Source organism: Bombina bombina, chromosome 6 (assembly GCF_027579735.1).
Source record: "Bombina bombina isolate aBomBom1 chromosome 6, aBomBom1.pri, whole genome shotgun sequence".
Lineage (NCBI taxonomy): Eukaryota > Metazoa > Chordata > Amphibia > Anura > Bombinatoridae > Bombina > Bombina bombina.
In genome coordinates this window covers 984,474,998-984,497,895 of record NC_069504.1, presented here as the reverse complement: position 1 = coordinate 984,497,895, position 22,898 = coordinate 984,474,998, and the positions used below count along the sequence as shown (strand labels likewise).

Genomic DNA, 22,898 nt, shown 5'->3' with positions numbered 1-22,898 from the left:
CTTTGACCGCAGAGGAAGTAGGCAGTGTAGTCAGGAGAAGTTAGGGGCGGAGCAGGGTAGGAGGTTACTTATAGCGGAGCTGAGCGGGAAAGCCAGCAGTTGCTAAAAATTTTATAACAGAAAGCATCTTGTTCCTGCGTGGCTTTCCGGCTCAGCTGCGTCATGGCTGGGGTGGATGTTCTGTTGGAGAGGCTCCGGGAGGCTGCTAAGGAGAAGGGACCTACCTGGCTGGAGTCACAGGTCCGTGGCTTACTTGGAGATCCGGTCGAGGAGCAGGAAGGTCGCAGGAAGAAGTCCACGAGGCGTTCCAGGCCTCCGGCGCGCTTGAGTCCAGAGGTGAGCCGGCGACCTGCTGGGGGGAAGAAGCCTGGTTCCAGTGCTGTCGGGAGCTCTGCCGGTCCGGTCGTGTTCCTGGGTGCTGCGGCTGAGGCGGGAAGAGTACCGGTGACGTCATCAGAGGCGGGGAGCGGCGGACCACCGGAGCTGAGGGCCTTCCCTGTTGCTTTGCCCAAGCAGGGTAAAGTACATGTTAAAAAGGCTCACGGCCCTAGCGGGCCTGCTGTAGTAGAGGCTGGTGTTTCAGGGGAGCGGGTGGAGGGTGATTTGGGAGTCCCTGCTGTGTCTTTTGGGGGAGTGGTGGAAGACAGCCTCAGTGAGGGGGAGGGTTTTGATCCTGTGGCCCAGGGAGAGTGTAGTGGGGGGGGATGAGGGTGATTCAATCCGGCCATGTTTTTGCAGGCCCCGGGCTCAGGGGTGACAGTGTTACTGGGGTGGGCCCTGTATTCCCTGGCATGTCTAGAGGTGGGTTGGTGGACGTGGAGTATGGGTCTGGGGAGGAGGAGGGGGAATTTGAGATGGATGCTGGGGTAGTTGATTTATATTTAGACTCCTCCGATGAGGATTATGTCCCTCCTTCCCCTGGGGTCACTTGTAAGCCTGTGGACCGTTTTAAGGGGGCTAATGCTAGGTCTGGCTCTGGTAGGGCCTGCGGGGTTGGCAGTCCCCCTCCCAGGACCCCTGTTTCTGTGGGGGGGTTACTGGTGCTGATTTTTGTGACTCACATGCCAGTTTTTCTATTGCAGTTCCTAGTTCCGCAGGGCGACGGCCAGAGCCTCAGCCTGGTCCATCCACAGCGGCAGATGTTTTTGACGGCCTTGAGGAGGACTTCTCGGGCCTGCACGGCTCCTGGACTGACACTATTCGTCTTGAGCCCGATGAAGGCATGCAGCAGGAGGTGCAACCGGTTGGTGGAAGTCAGGTGAGGGGGGGAGCTATGGCACGTGTGGGTGAGAGGGCAAGTGGTAGCAGGGTGGCCAGGGCTGGTATTGCATCCGAGCGTGGTGCTAGAAGGGGGGGTAGTCGGCCTGCTGGGCCTGGAGTAGGTGTTGGTTTAGGGAGGGCTGGGTCGCGGCGACGGCCTGTGGCGGATGTTATGTGGCCTGGTGGAGATGGTTATGGAGCCCCCAAAAGAGGCAGGGGGGAGGGTACGGCTAGGGGATCCAGCCTTATCAGGGGGGGGAGGGGCGGGCGAGGTGTTGTACATGGGGACATGTATTCACGTGATGCTGTTTTTCAGGATCAACCACGGCAGTCGCTCCAGCAGATACGGTCGACTGTCAGGATACCAGACAGAGGTGGAAGGGATACGGAGCAGCGCATCGGCGGGCTCCAGACGGCGCTTGTCAGCTTCCCGAGTGGCCAGCGTTCTACAGAGGCTTCAGCAGGTGAGACAGTTTTAATTTCTGGGCAAAGTGGTGGTTTGGGGGAGTCTAGTGTGCAGGATGCTAGTGGTGATACGGTGGCTGGGAGAGTGGTGGCTGGTTTGAAGGATCTACTGTCAAAGTTGGAGGGGGGTCCGGGGTCTTCCGTGGAGAGATCATGGTTGCCTCCGGCTGGGGCTGCGGTTGTTCCAGATCTAGGTAGGACTGAGGTTAGCGGTAACGATGCCACTGGGTCCAAGGGGGGTTCAGTTCTGGAGGCGGTCGCCAGTGCAGGGACAGCTAAGGAGTCAGTTAGTGCCGGCATTAAGCCGGCAGATGGGGCTGAGTTGAGGGTGGCCGACACAGCGATGTCACGCTCGTGTCTCTGCTCCATTGGTCCTTTGGGAATGCACTTAACAGCTGATGTGAAGGAAAAAATATGTAAGAGAGAATTCATTGAATTGTTCTCCCTACTCCCTCTTGAGCAGTCCTTTGAGATTCCAGAGGATTCCAAAAAGGATGTTGCAAAGAAAGAGGAAGAAGAGAGGAAAAAACGCTATAGGAAATTGCCAAAAACATTTTCAAATTGGTTCCAAGCGTTTGTAATTTATGCAAGTGTTTTTTCGGGTAGGTTCCCGGATCAGGGGGAAGCGTTGTTTTGTTACCTGGATGAGGTAGCGGCTGCTCAGAGGACTTATGGGGGTATGGCGTGGTGGTCCTATGACGAGCAGTTCCGGCAGCGGCTTTCGGTGAAGCCGGATATGAGGTGGGACGACCGGGACATGGGCTTGTGGCTCAGAATAATGACACCGCTTCGGGCCACCCAGTCCTTTCGGTCAGGAGCCGGTGGCTCTTCCAGCAGTGGGTCTCCGGCGTCCGTCAAAAAAGGATGTTGCTTTGCATACAACGACAAATTCTGTAAATGGGGAGCTGGCTGTAGGTTTCGGCACGAGTGCTCTGGGTGTGGGGGATCCCACCCCTATGTTAAGTGCTTTAAAAGGGGTAAGCCAGGAGGTTCAGGTGACATGCCTGAAAAAGGGGGCGACTCCGGTGATGCTAGGCGCGATGGAAACATGGCTCGCCCTGTACGCTAGGCGTCTGGGTTGTCGTGAGGAAGCGGCCTTGTTATGGCACGGCTTCCAGTTTGGTTTTGTGATTCCGTCTCAGGGTGGGTGTACTGTTTTTCGGGGAAATTTGAAGTCGGCCCGTCTGTGGCCGGGCGTGGTTTTGGAAAAATTAGGTAAGGAGGTGTCCTTGGGGCGCATGGCTGGTCCATTTGAACGGCCTCCTATTGTGAATCTGAGGGTATCCCCGCTAGGAGTTGTTCCAAAACGTGAAAGTGGTAAATTCCGGTTGATCCACCATTTATCTTTCCCTAAAGGGGGATCGGTGAATGATGGCATCCCGCAGGAATTGTCTTCAGTCAAGTACGCGTCTTTCGATCAGGCGGTTAGCTTGGTGCGGGAGGCTGGCCCCTCCGCTTTGCTGGCTAAGATTGACATTGAGGCGGCTTTTCGGCTGTTGCCGGTGCACCCGACTTCGCACCATTTGTTGGGTTGCCGGGTAGACGACTGTTACTATGTTGACCTGTGTCTCCCCATGGGTTGCTCCATCTCATGTTCACTCTTTGAAAAGTTTAGTACGTTTCTTGAATGGGTTATTGCCGAGCGAGCGGGCTTGTCATCATTGGTTCATTACCTGGATGATTTTTTGTTTGTGGGCCCGGCGGGGTCTGACGATTGTAGGCTTTTGCAGGAGGTTTGCTATATGGTCACGTCTGAGTTTGGCATGCCCATTGCGTTTAAAAAGTCTGAAGGCCCGGTGACCTCTTTAGAATTTCTGGGTATTACCATTGATTCGGTGAACATGGAATGCAGGCTTCCCTGGGGTAAAGTGGTTGATTTGTTGGAAGTTATTGAACAATTTTTGCATGCAAAAAAGGTTACGCTTCGGGAAATGCAGTCGTTGGTGGGCAAGTTTAACTTTGCATGCAGAATTATCCCGATGGGGAGGGTTTTCTGTAGGAGGTTATCCTTGGCCACTGCCGGGGTTGTTAAACCGCATCATTTCATTCGGCTTCCCAAGGAGTTGAAGGATGATTTGCGTGTGTGGAGGCAATTTTTGTTGAGTTTTAATGGCTCAACTCTAATTCAGGCAGTCAGGATGTCCAATGAGGAGCTTGGGTTAGTGACTGATTCAGCGGGTGGTTGTGGCTTTGGCGCTTATTTTGGGGGTCATTGGTGTGCTGATCGGTGGCCCCCTGAATGGTTTTCCCTGGGTTTGGTCAAGAACCTGGTGTTCTTAGAGCTATTCCCGATAGTAGTCTCCTTGTTTGTGTGGGAGGGTGACTTGAGCAATAAGGCGGTGGTTTTCTATTCGGACAACATGGGTGTCGTGTATGCATTGAATACTTTGTCAGCTAAGTCATTGCCTGTATTGAGATTGTTGCGAGTGCTGGTCTTGAGATGTTTGCAGCTGAACGTGTGCATTAAGGCTAGGCACATCCCGGGAGTTTGTAATGCTATAGCAGATTCCTTATCTCGTTTTCAGTGGCAACGTTTTCGGGAGCTGGTTCCTCATGCAGATACGGAAGGTTGCCCGTGCCCAAGTTACCTGTGGCGTCTAGGAGTGGAAGACTGGCTGAGCTTGTAAAGGCTTCCCTTGCTCCAGGTACTTGGGCGGCTTATTCTAGAGTGTGGTGGGAGTGGGAACTTAGATTGGCTGGTAGAGCGGGGGAGGAGTTGGTGTCAGATTTTACACCTTTTTTGTTGGATTGGATGGTGGAATGGGGTGTATCGAAGTTGTCCCATTCGGCGATGGACAGGCGGTTGGCGGCCTTGGCTTTCCGCTTTAAGTTATTAGGTCTGAGGGACATTACAAAAGAATTTTGTGTGAGGCAGGTCTTGAAAGGTCTGAAGAGAGGTGTTGTGGGTTGTACTTTGGGGCGTCGGCGTCCTATTACTTTTTCATTGCTTAGCAGTATATTTAGGGTGTTGGGGGCTGTGTGCTTATCGGATTTTGAAACTTCTTTGTTCCGTTTGGCTTTTGTTTTTGCCTTCTTTGGGGCATTTAGAATCTCGGAATTGGTCAGTAAAAACCTGGTGTCAATGGGTGGATTGGCCTTGGCGGATGTGGTGTTGTTTGATTCCAAGAGATAGAGATATTTTTGAGGCGAAGCAAGACAGACCAGATGGGGCGGGGAAGAACGATAGTTCTTTTTCCCAATGGTTTGGAGGTTTGTCCTTGGCGATGTCTAAGGCATTATTTGGGAATACGGCCCCCTGTTGGGGGCTCATTGTTGGTCCATCACGATGGGCGGCCGCTGTCACAGTTTCAGTTCCGGGCGGTTTTAAATAAGGCATTGCTGAAGTTGGGTTTCTCTGCAGGGGAGTTTGGGTCTCATTCTTTCCGCATAGGGGCGGCAACGGAGGCTTCACTGAGGGGTTTATCTGACACGGTTGTTAAAGGCATTGGTAGGTGGGATTCCGGGAGGTTCCGCCTGTATGTACGTCCTGAATTAAGTATTTAGGGCAGTATTCCGTGTTACTGTTAATTTTTTGTGTTCTAGGTGTGGAGCGCGTGTGGCTGGTCGGCCACTCGTTTATTTATTGGGCACGAAGAGCTGCTGCAATGAAATTGGACGGCTTGCAGTTGGGGTTTTCCAAGTCTCGTTGTGAGGTTAAATGGTTCGGTGTTAGGGGGCTTCGTTGGGACAAGTTATTGCCCCTGGTTGTTGACTATTGCAAAACTTTTCGGCCTCCAACTGTGTTGCTGGTTCATGCTGGGGGTAACGATCTTGGTTTCTTACCACAAAGGGAGCTGGTGAGAACCATGAAAAGGGACATTGGGAGGTTATTGTTTTTATACCCTGAGCTTAAGATTGTTTGGTCCGATATTTTACCAAGGAGATTTTGGAGGGCGGCTTGGGATCCTGTCCGGCTTGACAAGAGCAGGAGAAAGGTTAACAAGTTGATGGGTTCCTTTGTTCGGAGATTGGGTGGCTTGGTAGTGCATCACCCGGACTTGGCGGAGGTGGGACAGGGTGAGTTCTATTCCCCGGACGGGGTGCATCTCAATGATTTTGGATTACAGCTCTTTATACTTGACTTTAAGGAGACTTTATGCAGAATTGAGGGGTTGGCGGGACTGGCCTGAGGTGTCAGTTCAGTCGGTGGCGGGGGTGCTAGCCCTTACAAGTGCAGCAGGTTATGGCCAATTGTTAATGCGGAGGTATTTAGAATTTCCCATGGGGGGAATTTTAATTTTGGGTTCCTAAGGGCACGGGGTTCCTTAGAGGTTTTATGTGTTGGTATTGACGGGCCCAATCACTTGCACGGTTGGGTCCATTGGTGGTTTGACGGCCATTAGAGAAAAAGAAAGAAATAGGGGCTAGCACCACTGGTTTTTTGGGTTGTTATGTATATATGTGGTTGCAATACTTGTTGTTATTTATTAAGTTATTAAAGTTATTAAAGTTTTCTAATATTTATTAAAATAAAGGAGCTGCGGCCAATTTGTACCAACGCCAAGTCTAGTGTCTTTATTTGTTTTGTGTGTATTAAAAAAAATGTTAAAAGGTGGTGTTAAAAGGTAAAGGCCGGTTCTTGACGAAATAGCAGGTCAAGGGGCTCCTGGAAGCGGTGCAAAGCTGGCTGGAGGGAGCTTTGACCGCAGAGGAAGTAGGCAGTGTAGTCAGGAGAAGTTAGGGGCGGAGCAGGGTAGGAGGTTACTTATAGCGGAGCTGAGCGGGAAAGCCAGCAGTTGCTAAAAATTTTATAACAGAAAGCATCTCCCTCCCACCCGTCCCTAATTTATATGGTTCTTGTTTCTGGGATTATTGTCGCAGTTTTGGGCGGGGGTGCTAGCCCTTACAAGTGCAGCAGGTTATGGCCAATTGTTAATGCGGAGGTATTTAGAATTTCCCATGGGGGGAATTTTAATTTTGGGTTCCTAAGGGCACGGGGTTCCTTAGAGGTTTTATGTGTTGGTATTGACGGGCCCAATCACTTGCACGGTTGGGTCCATTGGTGGTTTGACGGCCATTAGAGAAAAAGAAATAAATAGGGGCTAGCACCACTGTTTTTTTGGGTTGTTATGTATATATGTGGTTGCAATACTTGTTGTTATTTATTAAGTTATTAAAGTTATTAAAGTTTTCTAATATTTATTAAAATAAAGGAGCTGCGGCCAATTTGTACCAACGCCAAGTCTAGTGTCTTTATTTGTTTTGTGTGTATTAAAAAAAATGTTAAAAGGTGGTGTTAAAAGGTAAAGGCCGGTTCTTGACGAAATAGCAGGTCAAGTATTATCCTAAACACACTTTATTGGACGACGATAATATATATATAAACCAGATACTTGGTATTATGAACCAGTTACCCAAATGTGTTACTGTTTTGTAAGATTATGGAGAGAGATTTTTTATTAATTAGGGTATACTTCAGTTTGGGTATGGCTTACAAAGATGTATTGACGACCCTTACTACTATGCATGGTATAATTGTTAATATGAGGATATTAACATGAATTCTAAAGGCAAATGGTGTATGTCATCGTAAATATGATGATTTGGGGTTTTGCATGGCTACTCCAGGGCTCCATAGAATTTAAAACTTCCTGCAAAATGTTACTTATTTAGATAAAAATAAAAATTTTCTCACTGCATGTCCAATGCTACATATATTTATTTTGCTTGTTTTGGAGAGTACAGTCCATTTGTTTCTGAAACGTTTCAGCCCCGGTTTTAAAAATTTGATTTAAAACAGGGGCACTTTAATTAATCAAAATTTACATTTCACTCGTGTTGTGAAAAAATACTTACCTTTTAATCTTGACAGCCGCTCCAGCTTCCTCCGCCCGTCGCAAAGCCTCTTTCTGGGTCTAAAATTAGGAATCCAGCTTCCTCCAATCACGGCGTTGAAACAGACACTGATTCCCCTGGGGGGGGCCGTGATTGGAGGATTACCGATCCATCATTTCTGATGTCAGAAATGGCTTGCGACAACCGGAGGAAGCTGGAGCGGCTGTCAAGTTTAAAAGGTAAGTATTTTTTCACAACGAGTGAAATGTAAATTTTGATGAATTAAAGTGCCCCTGTTTTTAATCGAATTTTTAAAAACCGTGCACTTTAGCATCAAAATTTACATTCACTTTAATCACTGCATTGCAAAATAAATGTTTTAAAAAAAAATTTAAACTTTCATTTTGTCACACAATTTAAAAGACAGCAAACTCTTTCTAACTACAAGATTTTAGCACTTTTGCAATAAATTAACATACTAGCTGAGTTTTAAATTTTTTTGAATACATTAACTCCTTGTTTGCTGAAATTATTTATTTAACCCTTTAAGGACACAGCTTTCAGTTTGCTCAATTGTTTTATGATGGAAAAATTCCGTCATATGTCCTTAAGAGGTTAATAGCTAAACTTAATCCGATCTGGCCTTGTTATTAGAGTGCACACAGCTATCCTCTGTTATTTTCAGCAAAATCCAATTTCCTTAACTGAAGCAGAGATTATCATGGGACAGAAATGTGGCAGGGCTAGGCTTGTGAAGCATCCCATGTGCTCTTCCAATGATCAGAACTGGGAAACTATTAATTTTAAAAGTTGATGGGCCATTATATTAAAACAAAATACACATGATCTAACTTTTAAGAGCATGTCATTTTAAAGGAAGGGTGTACTGTAAAATTGGTTTCCCTTTAATGTGTTTACAAGTACTTATTATAACAGCTACAGAGGTTAAACTGAATGGGAAATTAACATTTTATTATGTCTTTGTCCCACGACCCAATTGGAGTGAAATATCTTCCAAATCTTTGTTTACATAGCCTTTCTATAACTAGTACTTAAGTATTTAAATATTCAGTATAAGTGGGGATACAGCCTTTTCAAATGTCAAAATAAAGGTAAAGGAGTTATTTAATAGACTACAAAATAAGGGGACAAAATAAATAACAGTACACTGTCAATTAAAGATTGGCAACCCTATAATGCTATGTGTTTGACATCAGCAAAGGGGTTAAACCCATAGTTAAAGTACCAGTCAGGTGCTGCAGATCACTGCTGTTCTTGAGGGGAAAATGCTGCTGTCCTAATAAGTAGCCATAGTCACACAACGCAGCTGTATTATTATAAATATAATCAGTTATTTGTAGTATGTCAACAGATTCCACAGCACAAATCTATGACTAGTGCTGCTGACTGGGTCAGTGGTAGTGTCTGCTCGACACCAGCAGTGCTCTGCCACTCCTGAGCTATGCTTTAAAGGGATATTGTAAACTATATTTTTCTTTGCAGAAATGGTTTGTAGATAATCCATTTATATAGCCCATCTGGGGGTGTTTTTTGTAAAAATGTATAGTTTGCTTATTTTTAAATAACATTGTGCTGATTTTCAGACTCCTAACCGAGCCCCAAAGTTTTAGATGATGTCTACAGACTCCTGCTTGCTCCTGTTTGTGTAATGAGTCTTTTCATATGCAGGGGAGTGTCTGCTCTTTCTGCTTTCCCAGCCCCTTCCAGTGATTGTCCCAGCCTAACTTCATCAACAGTGCTAAACTGGGAGCTTCTCAGCAGGTATTTAAAAGTTTTTTTACAGGATTTTTTTTTATTATTATCTGTGCATATTCTTATTTATAGTAGTGTCTATTACATGCAGTTATATGAAAATTGGTGTATTTTGTCCCTTTTCAAATATAGATACTGACTAGATTTAGTAAGGATTTACAGAATGTTGCAGTGAGACAGATCTCTCCAGTGGCTGTGTTATGCTACTGAGCAGGCTCATTTCAGAGCGAGGGAGCTCTCTAATGTAAGAATCTGATCTGAATCTGAGATTTTCTTAATTGAACACTCTCTAATTTTAATTTTTTTTTGTAAATTTCAACCACATACCTATAAAGCCTATTGGGCATATGTATCAAGCTCCGAATAGAGCTTGATGCCCCGTGTTTCTGGCGAACCTGCAGGCTCGCCAGAAATAGCAGTTATGAAGCAGCGGTCACAAAGACCGCTGCTCCATAACCTGTCCGCCTGCTCTGAGCAGGCGGACACACATCGCCACAATACAACCCGATCGAGTACGATCAGGTTGATTGACACCCCCCTGCTGGTGGCCTATTGGCCGCGAGTCTGCATGGGGCGGCGTTGCTGCTGGTGCAATGCTGAATACGGCGAGCGTATTGCTCGCCATATTCAGCAAGGTCTGGCGGACCTGATCCGCAGTGTCGGATCAAGTCCACCAGACCTTGATACATATGCCCCTATATACGAATGTTAGCTCTATGGATCTTTTACTGATACATTTGTTGCAGTGTCTCACCTCTAACAGTGTCCCTTCTTCCTTCAGTACTGCAACCAACATCCCAATAGGAATCATCATGCAGGAGAGGAGGCCCATAAGTATCCCCACAGCTTCTGCCCATAAGGGGAACTTATAATTTCCATACTGCGAGGGCTGATATTTCAGGATACTGTATCCCAAGAGTACCTAACGACACAAACAAAGCAGTGATTGACAAAAGCAGATTCTAGCAATAAAGTCTGCATTCATTCACATTTTTCACCAATATATTTTACATCAAAGCGAGAGATTATACCCAGTATAACTTATAGTCATAGATACACTAAGACTGGGGTGGTCTCTCCAAACTCTTCAAAAGAGATAGGAAGGATCTGTACACTCTTAGTGAATCTAGCAGAATAAGACAGTGGTATATTTAGTTTTTGTGCTGCCCTAGGCACTGGCATATCTGCTGCCCACATATCCCCTAACCCTCAATGATTTCAGCTTATATAGGCCTCATATGATTCACACAACTGGAGACCAGGAAGTATGGAGAGATCAGGATATCTGCACTAGACAAACAGTATAGTTGATTTGTAATAAAATATTTGGAGAGCAAAGAAATCCTCACAATTTAATGTACCCCCTTAACAACAGCTGACGTACGCTGTTCAACTGCTGTAGTTTCTGAATTAAAGGCTAGATTACAAATGGAGCGCTAATTTATTGCACAGCAATGGGCAAATTTGCCGTTTGCGAATGTGTGATAAATACAAGTGGCTGGTTATTGCTACTGCAAGCTCAATTAGCGCTTATAACATTAACCAGAGATCAGATCTGGTTAATTTTATAAATGTCCACCAAATGCCCCCAAAATCAAGTGTAATATATTTTATTTAAAAATAAAGATAGTAGCATCTCTATTTTTTAATAAAATAACTGCACAAGGCAATTATGAGGGTTTAAAGTTGGCGGGTGTGAGGTGTTAGAAAAGTGCCTTTACATAGCGGTCTATGGGAACTGTGTGCCCCTAGTAAATTTATATGTATATGCTTATATACATATAGAGGCCTACTTATCAAGCCGTTAACTTACTTGCATTCGATGGCACCAATACGCTCACCTGACATCGCCTAAAATCGCTGCCGCAGACCTGAATACGTTCTCCATAGTTAACAAAAAAGCTTTTAAAAAGCAGCGCACCAAGTACGGGGCGATGAGCAGCGGACTGTTGTTAACTAACAGTCATTGATCTCGCTGCTCTTCGGCTTTTTCCCAGCTTTATTTGTATATTGTCACTAAACACCGCCACTATACTATACTGTTTTACCCCTATCCCGCTGCTCACAGACCCCACCTCAACTAAATAAAGTTATGAACCCCTAAACCGCCGCTCCCGGAGCCCACCGCCACTCTAATAAACTTATTAACCCCTATTCCTCCGCTCCCGGAGTCAACTGCCACTCTAATAAACTTATTAACCCCTATTCCTCCGATCCCGGAGCCCACCGCCACCTACATTATGTTATTACCCCCTAATATGTCAACCCCTATACCGCCGCCACATACATTATGTTATTAACCCCTAAACCGCCAGCCCCCCTCATCGCCATAAACTAAATTAACCTATTAACCCCTAAACCTAACAACCCGCTAACTTTATATTAAATATTAACTCATCCCTATCTTATAATCAATTTAAACTTACCTTTAAAATGAAATTAAACTATATTAAACTATTAATTAACCTACCCTAACTATTATAATAAAATTACATTAAACTATATTAAACTAATAATTAATCTACCCTAACTATTATAATAAAATTACATTAAACTATATTAAATTAATAATTAATCTAACCTAACTTTTAAACTAAAATTACATTAAACTATATTAAAATAAAAATGTATCTAACCTAACTTTTATACTAAAATTACATTAAGCTACAAATTAAATTAACTATATTATATATTTAAACACCTAACCCTACTCAAATAATTTAAATCTACACAAAAAAATTACAAAGTTACAAAAAACTAACAACTTAGTTACAAAAAATAACAAACACTAAATTACACACAAAAATAAACACTAAGTTACACAAAATAAAAAAGAAACTATCAAAGATTTAAACTAATTATACCTAATCTAAGGGCCCTATGAAAATAAAAAAGCCCCCCCAAAATAAAAAAAACCTAACCTACAAAAAACTACAAATAGCCCTTAAAAGGGCCTTTTGTGGGGCATTGCCCCAAAGAAATCAGCTCTTTTAACTGTAAAAAAAAAATACAAACACCCTCCCAACAGTAAAACCCACCACCCACACAACCAACCCCCCAAATAAAACCCTAACTAAAAAAACCTAAGCTCCCCATTGCCCTGAAAAGGGCATTTGGATGGGCATTGTCCTTAAAATGGCATTTAGATCTATTGCAGCCCAAACCCTAACCTAAAAATAAAACCAACCCAATACACCCTTAAAAATCCTAACACTAACCCCTGAAGATTCACTTACAGTTTTGAAGATCCGACATCCATCCTCCAAGAAGCCGGGAGAAGTCCTCTTTGAAGCCGGGAGAAGTCCTCATTGAAGCCGGTAGAAGTCTTCATCCAAGCGGCCGAAGTCTTCATCCAAGCCTGCAGAAGTCGTCGCCCAGACGGCATCTTCTATCTTCATCCGGCGCGGAGCGGCTCCATCTTCCAGACATCCGACGCGGAGCATCCTCTTCTTCCGATGACTACCCAACGAATGAAGGTTCCTTTAAGTGACGTCATCCAAGATGGCGTCCCTTAGATACCGATTGGCTGATAGAATTCTAATCAATCAGCCAATAGGCTTGAGCTCACATTCTATTGGCTGTTACAATCAGCCAATAGAATGCAAGCTCAATCCTAATGGCTGATTGGATCAACCAATAGGATTGAAGTTCAATCCTATTGGCTGATTGCATTAGCCAATAGGATTTTTTCAACCTTAATTCCGATAATAGAATTCTATTAGCCAATCGGAATCTAAGGGACGCCATCTTGGATGACGTCACTTAAAGGAACCTTCATTCATCGGGTAGTCGTCGGAAGAAGAGGATGCTCCGCGTTGGATGTCTGGAAGATGGAGCCACTCCGCTCCGGATGGATGAAGATAGAAGATGCCGTCTGGGTGAAGACTTCTGCGGGCTTGGATGAAGACTTCCCCCGGCTTCAATGAGGACTTCTCCCGGCTTCGATGAGGACTTCTCCCGGCTTCTTGGAGGATGGATGTCGGATCTTCAAAACTGTAAGTGAATCTTCAGGGGTTAGTGTTAGGATTTTTTAAAGGTGTATTGGGTGGGTTTTATTTTTAGGTTAAGGTTTGGGCTGCAATAGAGCTAAATGCCCTTTTAAGGGCAATGGGGAGCTTAGGTTTTTTTTTTTTTAATAATTTTTTATTGAGGTTTTTGCATAACAAACTTATAATACAATACACCTTTTTGTCACAAAACAAACAAACAAGATATAAACAAGAGTAACTGAAATATTTCAGCATCAATAGAGTACATTGGTGATAAGCTAATGAGACCTCTATTTTTCAATTAAATATCATATATGACTGACCAGTTGGGGACATAATTTTAGGTCCTGCGTACCAGTAGCTTAGAAGATAATAGGTGTCTGATGGTCAGATGCCCAGCTCTTTCAGAGCTGAAGTAGGAGTATAAATGCATGTATAGAGAAGGGGGAGGGGGAAATTCAGTGGGTAAGCACCACTATATATATTAGGGGAAAGGGTGGAGAGCGGAGCTGTATATATATGAAAGATTTTTCTTTGTTTAACATAGAGGGGTCTCTTGAACTAGTCGATGTAGTAGAATGGATAAGCTATTTAGCTGGGCCAACTAACTATATGTCATTACCCATGCATAAGAATTCGTATATTGGGGGCTTATAAAAGAGTATTTTAAAATTAAAATTAAAATTAAGCCGGGAAGTTGAGCAGACTACTGGAGAAAGGACAACACATACTGCCCTGGTTTCTCTCCTTATATAAGGAAGAGAGCTATGGCATGATGAGTGGTCTATAGCTAGGGAGGGGATATAGTGGGGGGTAAATCATATGATCATTAAAGAATGTGTTATGAGTGGGAAGAAATATTATATAACAATCTAGAACATATTGGCTACTAATTTAGTAGTAGTTTGAGCATAATTAAACCTTATGCTAATCATAATCGCCAGAAAGTCTGGATTACACATCACGTCACAGGATAGATCTCTGCTACCAATAACATGTAGCATATTCCTGCCAATTGAAAGTCTCTACTGAATTAGTATAACAGTACTGTAAACAAGTAGTACATCATTTATTTAGCATATACCCTGTGGGATCTATATTATATTCTAGTCCCCTAGGAAGCATAAATGAATATACTAAACATATACCCATCTATCATAAAGATATGTAAATAGAATAAGGTTAACAAACCCTAACATATAATGATGTACATCACAAACTGGAAAGGTGTCTATACGCAACAACACTATAAACTGTGCGAGGTGAATGAGCTATAGAGTTAGCTAAAACCTAATTCTAAACCTTTATTACAAGTAAATGGATGTAATCAGTGTACATGCCCTACATATATGCCCAAATAATTGTAAATGCAGGAAAGGATAAATCTATGTCATTAGGTAGCTATAATGTTACAGGGCCTATATTGAGTTTTGTACAGGCTGGGCACGATGATATAGGATTTAATATAGATGATGGTCTGTTCTGTCGTGTATCGTATATACTTTACATTTAACGGCTGGGTCACATTGCCTATTGTAGGCATGGCTTATACCTAAGAAGGGCCACGTGAGGTCACAAATTTCAAAATTGAAATGTAGTTGTAGGGTCTAGAAATTAAAGCCTAAAGCATAGATACAATAGCGGGGTATACACAGGATACACACTGTAACCATAGGCAGTAATTAAGCCAGGAAAAGGAATTGTATTAGTTATTAGGAGACATTTTATATATATATATATATATATAGGGGGGACTAAGACTTTTTGATTTAACTTACTGCGTCAGGTTACCTGTCCTAACGAAATGTAGGGGTATAGGGGCAGATCTCAATGGGGAGTTAATACCCTCTGAAGCTAGTTAGGAAACTGCACTATGCACATGGTAAATAGAAACTAGATAATATACAGACATCTTTAGTAGTATTTGACTATGGGCAGCCCTACTCTAACATAATATCAAGACATTAGTGAACATCTAGTATCCAATGATTCCCCTATTCTGAAATCTAAGTAACAGAGGGCAGTAAAACATAGTAGGCTAAAACGTCCAGTACTGGGAACAGACGTGCAAAGCAAACATAAAACAATGCACTCTGATACCTGTAAAAAAAAATATGTTAGAATACAAATGTATTTACTGGGGATGCGTTAACAAGTATTAAATACCAAACAGTATAAACATATAATCACAGTAACTACACCTCCATTATTGGCAAAAGAGCTATACACATTTATAGTTTGGAGGGAAATAGAACATTTTAAACTATAGCTAGATGAGTTGCTTTTAAAGATTGAAATTTAGGAAATAGTCCGTTGCGAGCTTTTCCTATGAGTTGCAGTCTTTTATTATCTATGGGTAGCTGATATAATGAAAAGCCAAACGACAAGTAGAAAGGTCCTAAAACAGCAGTAATAGTCCACACTTGTAGCCTGAGGTACTACTACGATTCATCCGATGCCTAGCTTAGGTGATATCTTTAGTGTGATCAAAGAATGGGATATTGGGCTGGTGAGTAGTTTAGCAAGCCGGCCTGAAACTCGCAGAAAAAGGCCGAAGCTATGAGGAGAAGGGTTAATAGGATAGAGTGACCTCTGTTCAGATGGGTTAGAGAATTTGGGATGAGGGTCAGAATGTGCTCCGGATCTTCTGTGATTAGGTTTCTCTGGAACTGACTGCTGCAGTCCGGGATATTTCAAAGGCGGCCTGCTCTGCTCCGCTCCCGATGCAGCCATCTCATATGACTGAGCCTTAGACTCTGCAGGAGAACTCCCAGGGGTACTCACGTAGGTAAGAGCTATCTGCGGTAAACTGCATTCATCAGACGATCCCGGTCGCTGTGTCTGTAGCTCCATATGATGCGTTACATTACGCCGCTCTGGCTCTATGGGTACTGGTAAGAGCTGTAAGTCACTGGCCTGTGAAAGTATATCCGGCTGCTCTGGTTTTCTGTCATTCAAGACCTCCCTGTCTGCTATAACCCAGTCGACCGAGTCATGGGGGTAATCATTATCACTCTGTAAAGGGTTAGTTTCCAACCAGGCAGACTCCCTCCCGGTTTGCTCCTGCAGGGTACTATTATGGGATGGGGCCGTAACGGCTCTCAATTCTGCCACGAGGTCTTGCTGGTGTTCATCCATGGAGCGCCCTAAGGCGAGTAGCGCCGAATAAATTTGTGGCTCCATTAATCTAAATTAAAGATGGAGGATACAGGAGGTATTTTACTGTCCGTGTAGACAGCGGGTGGTTGATTTCAAGTGAGATGATGGGATGTTAGCCGCGGTCTCCACTAGTTAGTAGGCCTCAGAGCTGAGAATAAGTTGTTTTAGTTCCAAACATCACAAACCACCTCCAAATATGTGTTAGGGACCTAGTAGGCTGATATTTAGAGTTTTATAAATTCTTAGGAAGCCATAAGATAGCAATTTAAAGTTTAAATTTCAGGAGCTCTGAGAGAACCCGTCCTGTAGCTTCGGCAGTTGGCTCCGCCCCCCCGAGCTTAGGTTTTTTTAGTTAGGATTTTATTTGGGGGGTTGGTTGTGTGGGTGGTGGGTTTTACTGTTGGGGGGGTGTTTGTATTTTTTTTTTTTTTACAGGTAAAAGAGCTGATTTCTTTGGGGCAATGCCCCACAAAAGGCCCTTTTAAGGGCTATTTGTAGTTTATTGTAGGTTAGGGCTTTTTTTTATTTTGGGGGGGGGCTTTTTTATTTTCATAGGGCCCTTAGATTAGGTGTAATTAGTTTAAATCTTTGATAGTTTCTTTTTTATTTTGTGTAACTTAGTGTTTATTTTTTTGTGTAATTTAGTGTTTGTTATTTTTTGTATCTAAGTTGTTAGTTTTTTGTAATTTTGTAATTTTTTAGTGTAGATTTAAATTATTTGAGTAGGGTTAGGTGTTTAAATATAAAATGTAGTTCATTTAATTTGTAGCTTAATGTAATTTTAGTATAAAAGTTAATTTGATTAATTTTTATTTTAATATAGTTTAAAGGGACAGTCTAGTATAAATTAAACTTTCATTATTCAGATAGGATTTTTAATTTTGATCAACTTTCTAATTTACTTTTATCATCAACTTTGCTTTTTTCTCTTTTTATTCTTAGTTTAAACTAAACATAGGTAGGCTCATATGCTAATTTCTAAGCCTTTGAGGGCTGCCTCTTATCACATGCTCTATAAATCTCTTTTCAAGATAAAGAGACAGAAAGTACATGTTTGCCATATAGATAACACTGTGCTCAGGCACAGGGGGTTATTTAAGATTTAGCACAAAACAATGCTAAATTTAAGACAATAGATAATAAACAGTCACAGTCATGTGATCAGGGGGCTGGAAGAAGGTTCCTAGATACAAGGTAATCACAGAGGTAAAAAGTGTATTAATATAACTGTGTTGGTTATGCAAAACTGGGGAATGGGTAATAAAGGGATTATCTATCTTTTAAAACAATAATAATTCTATGGGCCAGGAATAGTGGCGAGCGTACCTGGTAGATTTTTGTTAACTTACAAAAGTAGTCAGATAGTGCCGAATTTGCATTCGGAACATCTGTAGTGACGTAAGCATCGATCTGTGTCGGACTGGGACCGGCGGATCGTATGTTACGTCACAAAATTCTACTTTTGCCGGTCTGTAGGCTTTGATAAATAAGGCGAATCAAGCTTGCCACAATTACACTGAGGAATTCCATCGTATTTGCGATTGACGTCTTGATAAATAGGCCTCATATTCTTATGTGTTAATAAATAAAGGAAAATGTAAACGCACACTCAATATTCTAACCGTCTTTTTGCACTCGTCAGATTAGCGCGGGAGCGAAAACAGTTTACTTTTAACTCATAATACGAGGACAACCCGGCGCGCGCAAAAAGCTTACTTCTAGCGTAGTTAAACCTCGAGTGGGAGCATTAATTAGTGCTCCACTTGTAATCTAGCCCTTTATTGTGTTGGGTAAAACTATTTTACATAGAACTCCTTTCAATAGATCAAAGCAAAGAAAAAAATAAGTATTTCTGTCATATACTGTCATTGCTGGACTGCTACTTCTTTCTTCAAATTATGATGTGTAAATGATGCAATTAATCAATTGTCCAAATCCATGTTATTTTTAGAGGAATGCTGCAATATGTGTGTCTGTGCAGAGGGGGAGTTTCTATTACCCTGGGGAAACTGCAAGCTGTCACATATACTGTCACAAGGGGCTTCCCTCTGCAAAGCTGCTTTCTGAATTTTCACCATCTTGTATGTTTCATATTTTGTGCCAGAATTTTCTTCTGGTATTCTGTCATCTTGATGCTTTTAAAATTTTGTGTAAAATTGAACATTTACTGACAATTTTCATTTATTTAAAGCACATTTATTTAATTTGATTTCAAACTAAGCACAATGTAATATGTTTTAGTTATACTACTGTGCAATACATTTTGTGTGAAATTGAGGCCAAGATCCTATGCTAATAGCTAAAAGTAAGCCAATATGAAAAACAAAACAGGGGCTCAGTTTTAGCAACATAATCCTACTCAGACCACCATTTTTAGTAATGGGTTGTTATTTGTGTGCTACTAAAGCATCAGGCATATCACAAAAGTAGAAGTATTATAGCTCTTTAACCCTATGTTTGTCCACTCACACTTACCCTATTGCTATCCTATTACCCCAACCACAATTTTGTCCCAGCACAATTAACTCTATGGGGCCCATTTTTCAAGCTCCGGATGGAGCTTGAGGGCCTGTGTTTCTGGCAAACCTGCAGGCTCGCCAGAAACACCAGTTATGAAGCAAAGACCGCCGCTTCATAACCCTGTCCGCCTGCTCTGAGCAGGTGGACATACATCGGCGAAACTCAACCCGATCAAGTACGATCAGGTTGATTGACACCTCCCTGCTGGCGGCCGATTGGACAAGAGCTGCTGGTGCAATGCTGAATATGGAGAGCGTATTGCTCTCCGCATTCAGAGAGGTCTGGCTGACCTGATCCACACTGTCGGATCAGGTCCGCCAGACCTTTGATAAATATCCCCCTAAACATGACCAAGTTCCCCTCACTTGGTCACTTAAATTATTATTTAATTATTATTATTATTCAAATTGAGGGTTCTTGTGCAGAGGGAACCTCTCTATCATATATATGTGTATAACTTCACACAAAGTTTGCACACAGTTTCAACACCTACCAGGAAAGTAAGATTGAAAGTTTCTCCCTCTACCTCTGGGATTCCAAGGGTCAGGAAGGATTTCTGAATACAGTGATGTGGCGAACTCTAAAGGCAGTGAGATAGACTGGTGATTACGCCTATACTTACCTCATATTGATGATAATGTAGTCACATTTGAAAATAACCTAATAGTCTGATTTCTTCATTTTTGTTGTAAACTAGCACAATAGGTGAATCCCATTGCCTTTGTCATACCCTGGAAGTTATTCACAGTTCTTCTAAGCTAACATAGTAACGTAATATATGAGGTTGAAAGATAGAAGACTATCGAGTTCAACCTATACAGATCCTACCTGATTTACAATAAAAGCTCCAATTGAGATTAATCCCATTCAAAATGTGACCCATTTAACACAAGCAATCATATCTCTGAATTCTGTTTCTAGTAGAAATGTATATAAGACATTTTTAAATGTATCTAAGGTATTGGCATTCACTACCTCCTTAGGCAAGATGTTCTTCAATTTGATTGCTTTTACAGTGAAAAACATTTACTTTGCTGGAGAATAAATCCTTTTCTCCAGCCTTAAATTGTGACGTCTTGTCATAGACAATTTCCTTGGAGTAAACATAGTTTCTGCCAGATATGTATATGGGCCTTGAAAATAGTTATATAAAGTAATCATACCAACTCTCAGATGTTTTTTTTCAAGAGAACCCAGTTTGGCTAACCTCTCCTCATAGTTTAAATTCTCCTTACTAGTTTTGTGGCCTTTCTCTAAACTTTTTCTAATTCTGCAATGTCTTTTTTAAAATTGGTCCCCAAAACTGCACTCCATGTTCAAGGTCAGGTCTTACCAGAATTTATATAGTGACAGAATTATTCCTTCTACCCTTGTATCAATGCCCCTTTTAATTATAATCTGTTGGCACTCTACAAATAACCAATAATAATAATAATAATAATAATAATAATAATAATACATGCTAGTATCTTATTAGCCCTAGAAGCTGCTGCCCTGCATTGTGCACCCGTTTTTTGGCTTGATATCTATAAGTACACCCAAATCAATTCTTCCTCTTCCTTTTCTATGCCCAGTCGCATTTAAATATTAGGTTACCTGCTTGTTTTTACTTCTAAAATGTTGAACCTTACATTTTCCATTATTGAATCTCATTTTCGGTTTACCAGCCCATTCTTCCAATTTTTCTACTTAAAGGGACACTGAACCCAACTTTTTTCTTTCTTGATTCAGATAAAGCATGACATTTTTAGCAACTTTCTAATTTACTACTATTATCAAATTTTCTTCCTTCTGCAAGAATGTAAGTTTAGATAATAGCCCATTTTTGGTGAACAACCTGGGTTGTTCTTGCTGATTGGTGAATAAATTCACCCACCAATAAACAAGTGCTTTCCATGGTTCTGAACCCCAAAAAATAGCTTAGATGCCCTTTTCAAATAAAGATAGAAAGAGAATGAATAAAAATTAATAATAGGAGTAAATTAGAAAGTTGCTTAAAATTGCATGCTCTATTTGAATCTCGAAAGAAAAAAAATTGGGTTCAATGTCCCTTTAACTAATTTTTACCTCTAGCATATAGCAAATGGAATTGTTCTGGTTTTCATAAATTAAACTGCATTATATTTTCATGTTAGTGTTACTAACATACCCTTAACAGTACACAGGGTTTTTTTGTATCAAAAACTAAAGCAAATTTCTCTTTGGTTCATTGGGCCCAATTTGTATAATGTGAAGACATGTGTGATACATTGTAAAAAGATGCTTTTGTTATAGTACCAGGCATATAATGCTCTTGTATATTCCCTGCCAAATCGCTGGCAATACATAATGAGGTAGAACCACTGAACATTATTTGCACAAGTTTTTTAAACTCCCACATCCCAGTAACCCTCCAAAAAAGTTAGAAGACTTGGATTAAGAATTTTTACATTTATACCTTTTGCAGTAGCTCTTTTTAGTAAACCTTTAGGACATGATGGGAGATAAGCAAACATATATAACATTTTAGAAGTCTGTATTCACTTTGTCAATATGAGCACATGCAATTTATCATGAAATATACAAATAATGGTTTTATATTTAGTTATTTTTTTTGTTTTGTTTTTAGTCTCAGCCCAACTTTATGACTCCATATTCTAACCCACACTTACCAGCAATGTCACTGGGGAGAGAAATGCCCAGCATGCTTTAAAATAAATACCAGGCTTGAACCCAAGCATCATTTGTATATCTCTGCAAAAATTCTTGACTCCTATAGAAGAAAAGAAATATAGAATTACCAATAGTAGAAATAAACCACAAACTAAAAAAGGGATGGAAAGGTCATAACTGAAATGTGCATTTAAATTTGGAAAATAAAGATTTTTGCAATGTACTTCCTTTAGAACAAAAAAGGATTCTATTAGACGTTATTACTGTTTTTCAGCGGAATATGCTGTGAGTGCCCCGTGCAACAGCATTTAAACACCACACCTTGGGTCATCAGCGGCTTGTATGACACAAATTATGTCTTCACTGATGCAATAGCACTGCCAACTCTCTGATCAGGCAGTGTTTGAATTCTGACGCTCTAGTTACGCATATGCTGCTTAAACAGTAATAAGGCATTTTTGGAAATATATTACAAAAATATCTCTGTTTAATAATTAAATGTTCCCAAGCACATTCTAATTTTTACTTTTTTTTATCTTTAGAGGGGCACTGTACACTAGATTTTTCTTTGCATAAATGTTTTGTAGATGATCCATTTATATAGCCCATCTGGGTGTGTTTTTGTAAAAATGTATAGTTTTGCTTATCTTTAGATAACATTGTGCTGATTTTCAGACTCCTAACCAAGCCCCGAAGTTTTAGATGCATACTGATGTATACAGACATCAGACTAATTTAGTTTGTATAATGGGTCTTTTCATATGCAGGGGATAGGGGAGGGGGGAGGTTCTGCTAACAGTCCCTTTCAGTGGGTGTCCCAGGCTAATCTTATCAACAGTGCTAAATTGGGAGCTTCTAAGTACATTTTTAAAAGGTTTTATACTGGATTTTTAATCAGTATCTGTGCATATTATTCTTTATAGTAGTGTCTATTTTATTCAGTTAAATGAAAAATTGTGTATCAGGCCCCTTTAAGGGCCTATTTTCTAAAGCTCCCTGCTCTGGTGAGTTTATTTAAAAAGATCTGTTGATGATACAAGATCCTTCACATTTATTCTCTAAAAGCAAATTTTATATTGAGAGCTATGTATCTTGTTAAGATGTGTTCCCTAGATTTCTCTATGTGAAGGCGACACACGTACATTAGAGTACAGTGCTCAATAAAATTAGAACAAATCATAATTAAACCACCCTTTAAAAATTGTATTAATATGACATTAGAATTCATATTAAAAATACACAGCAACATTAATTTATGCATTAAAAGTCATATTTATACTTCACAGTAAATATTTTTTTTTAATG

At 41.4% G+C, this 22,898-nt stretch overlaps 1 protein-coding gene across 1 annotated transcript in view; it reads right to left on the bottom strand.

Annotated features, from left to right (window-relative positions):
- Positions 1–22,898, bottom strand: part of SLC6A7 (solute carrier family 6 member 7) — a 251,730-nt gene that overhangs the window by 9,201 nt on the left and 219,631 nt on the right. Inside the window, exons 14-15 of the mRNA XM_053716191.1 lie at positions 21,593–21,693; positions 10,028–10,195 (exon numbers count right to left, since the gene is read on the bottom strand). Coding sequence (XP_053572166.1) covers positions 10,028–10,195; positions 21,593–21,693 — 269 coding nt within the window. The remainder of the gene's footprint in view (positions 1–10,027; positions 10,196–21,592; positions 21,694–22,898) is intronic.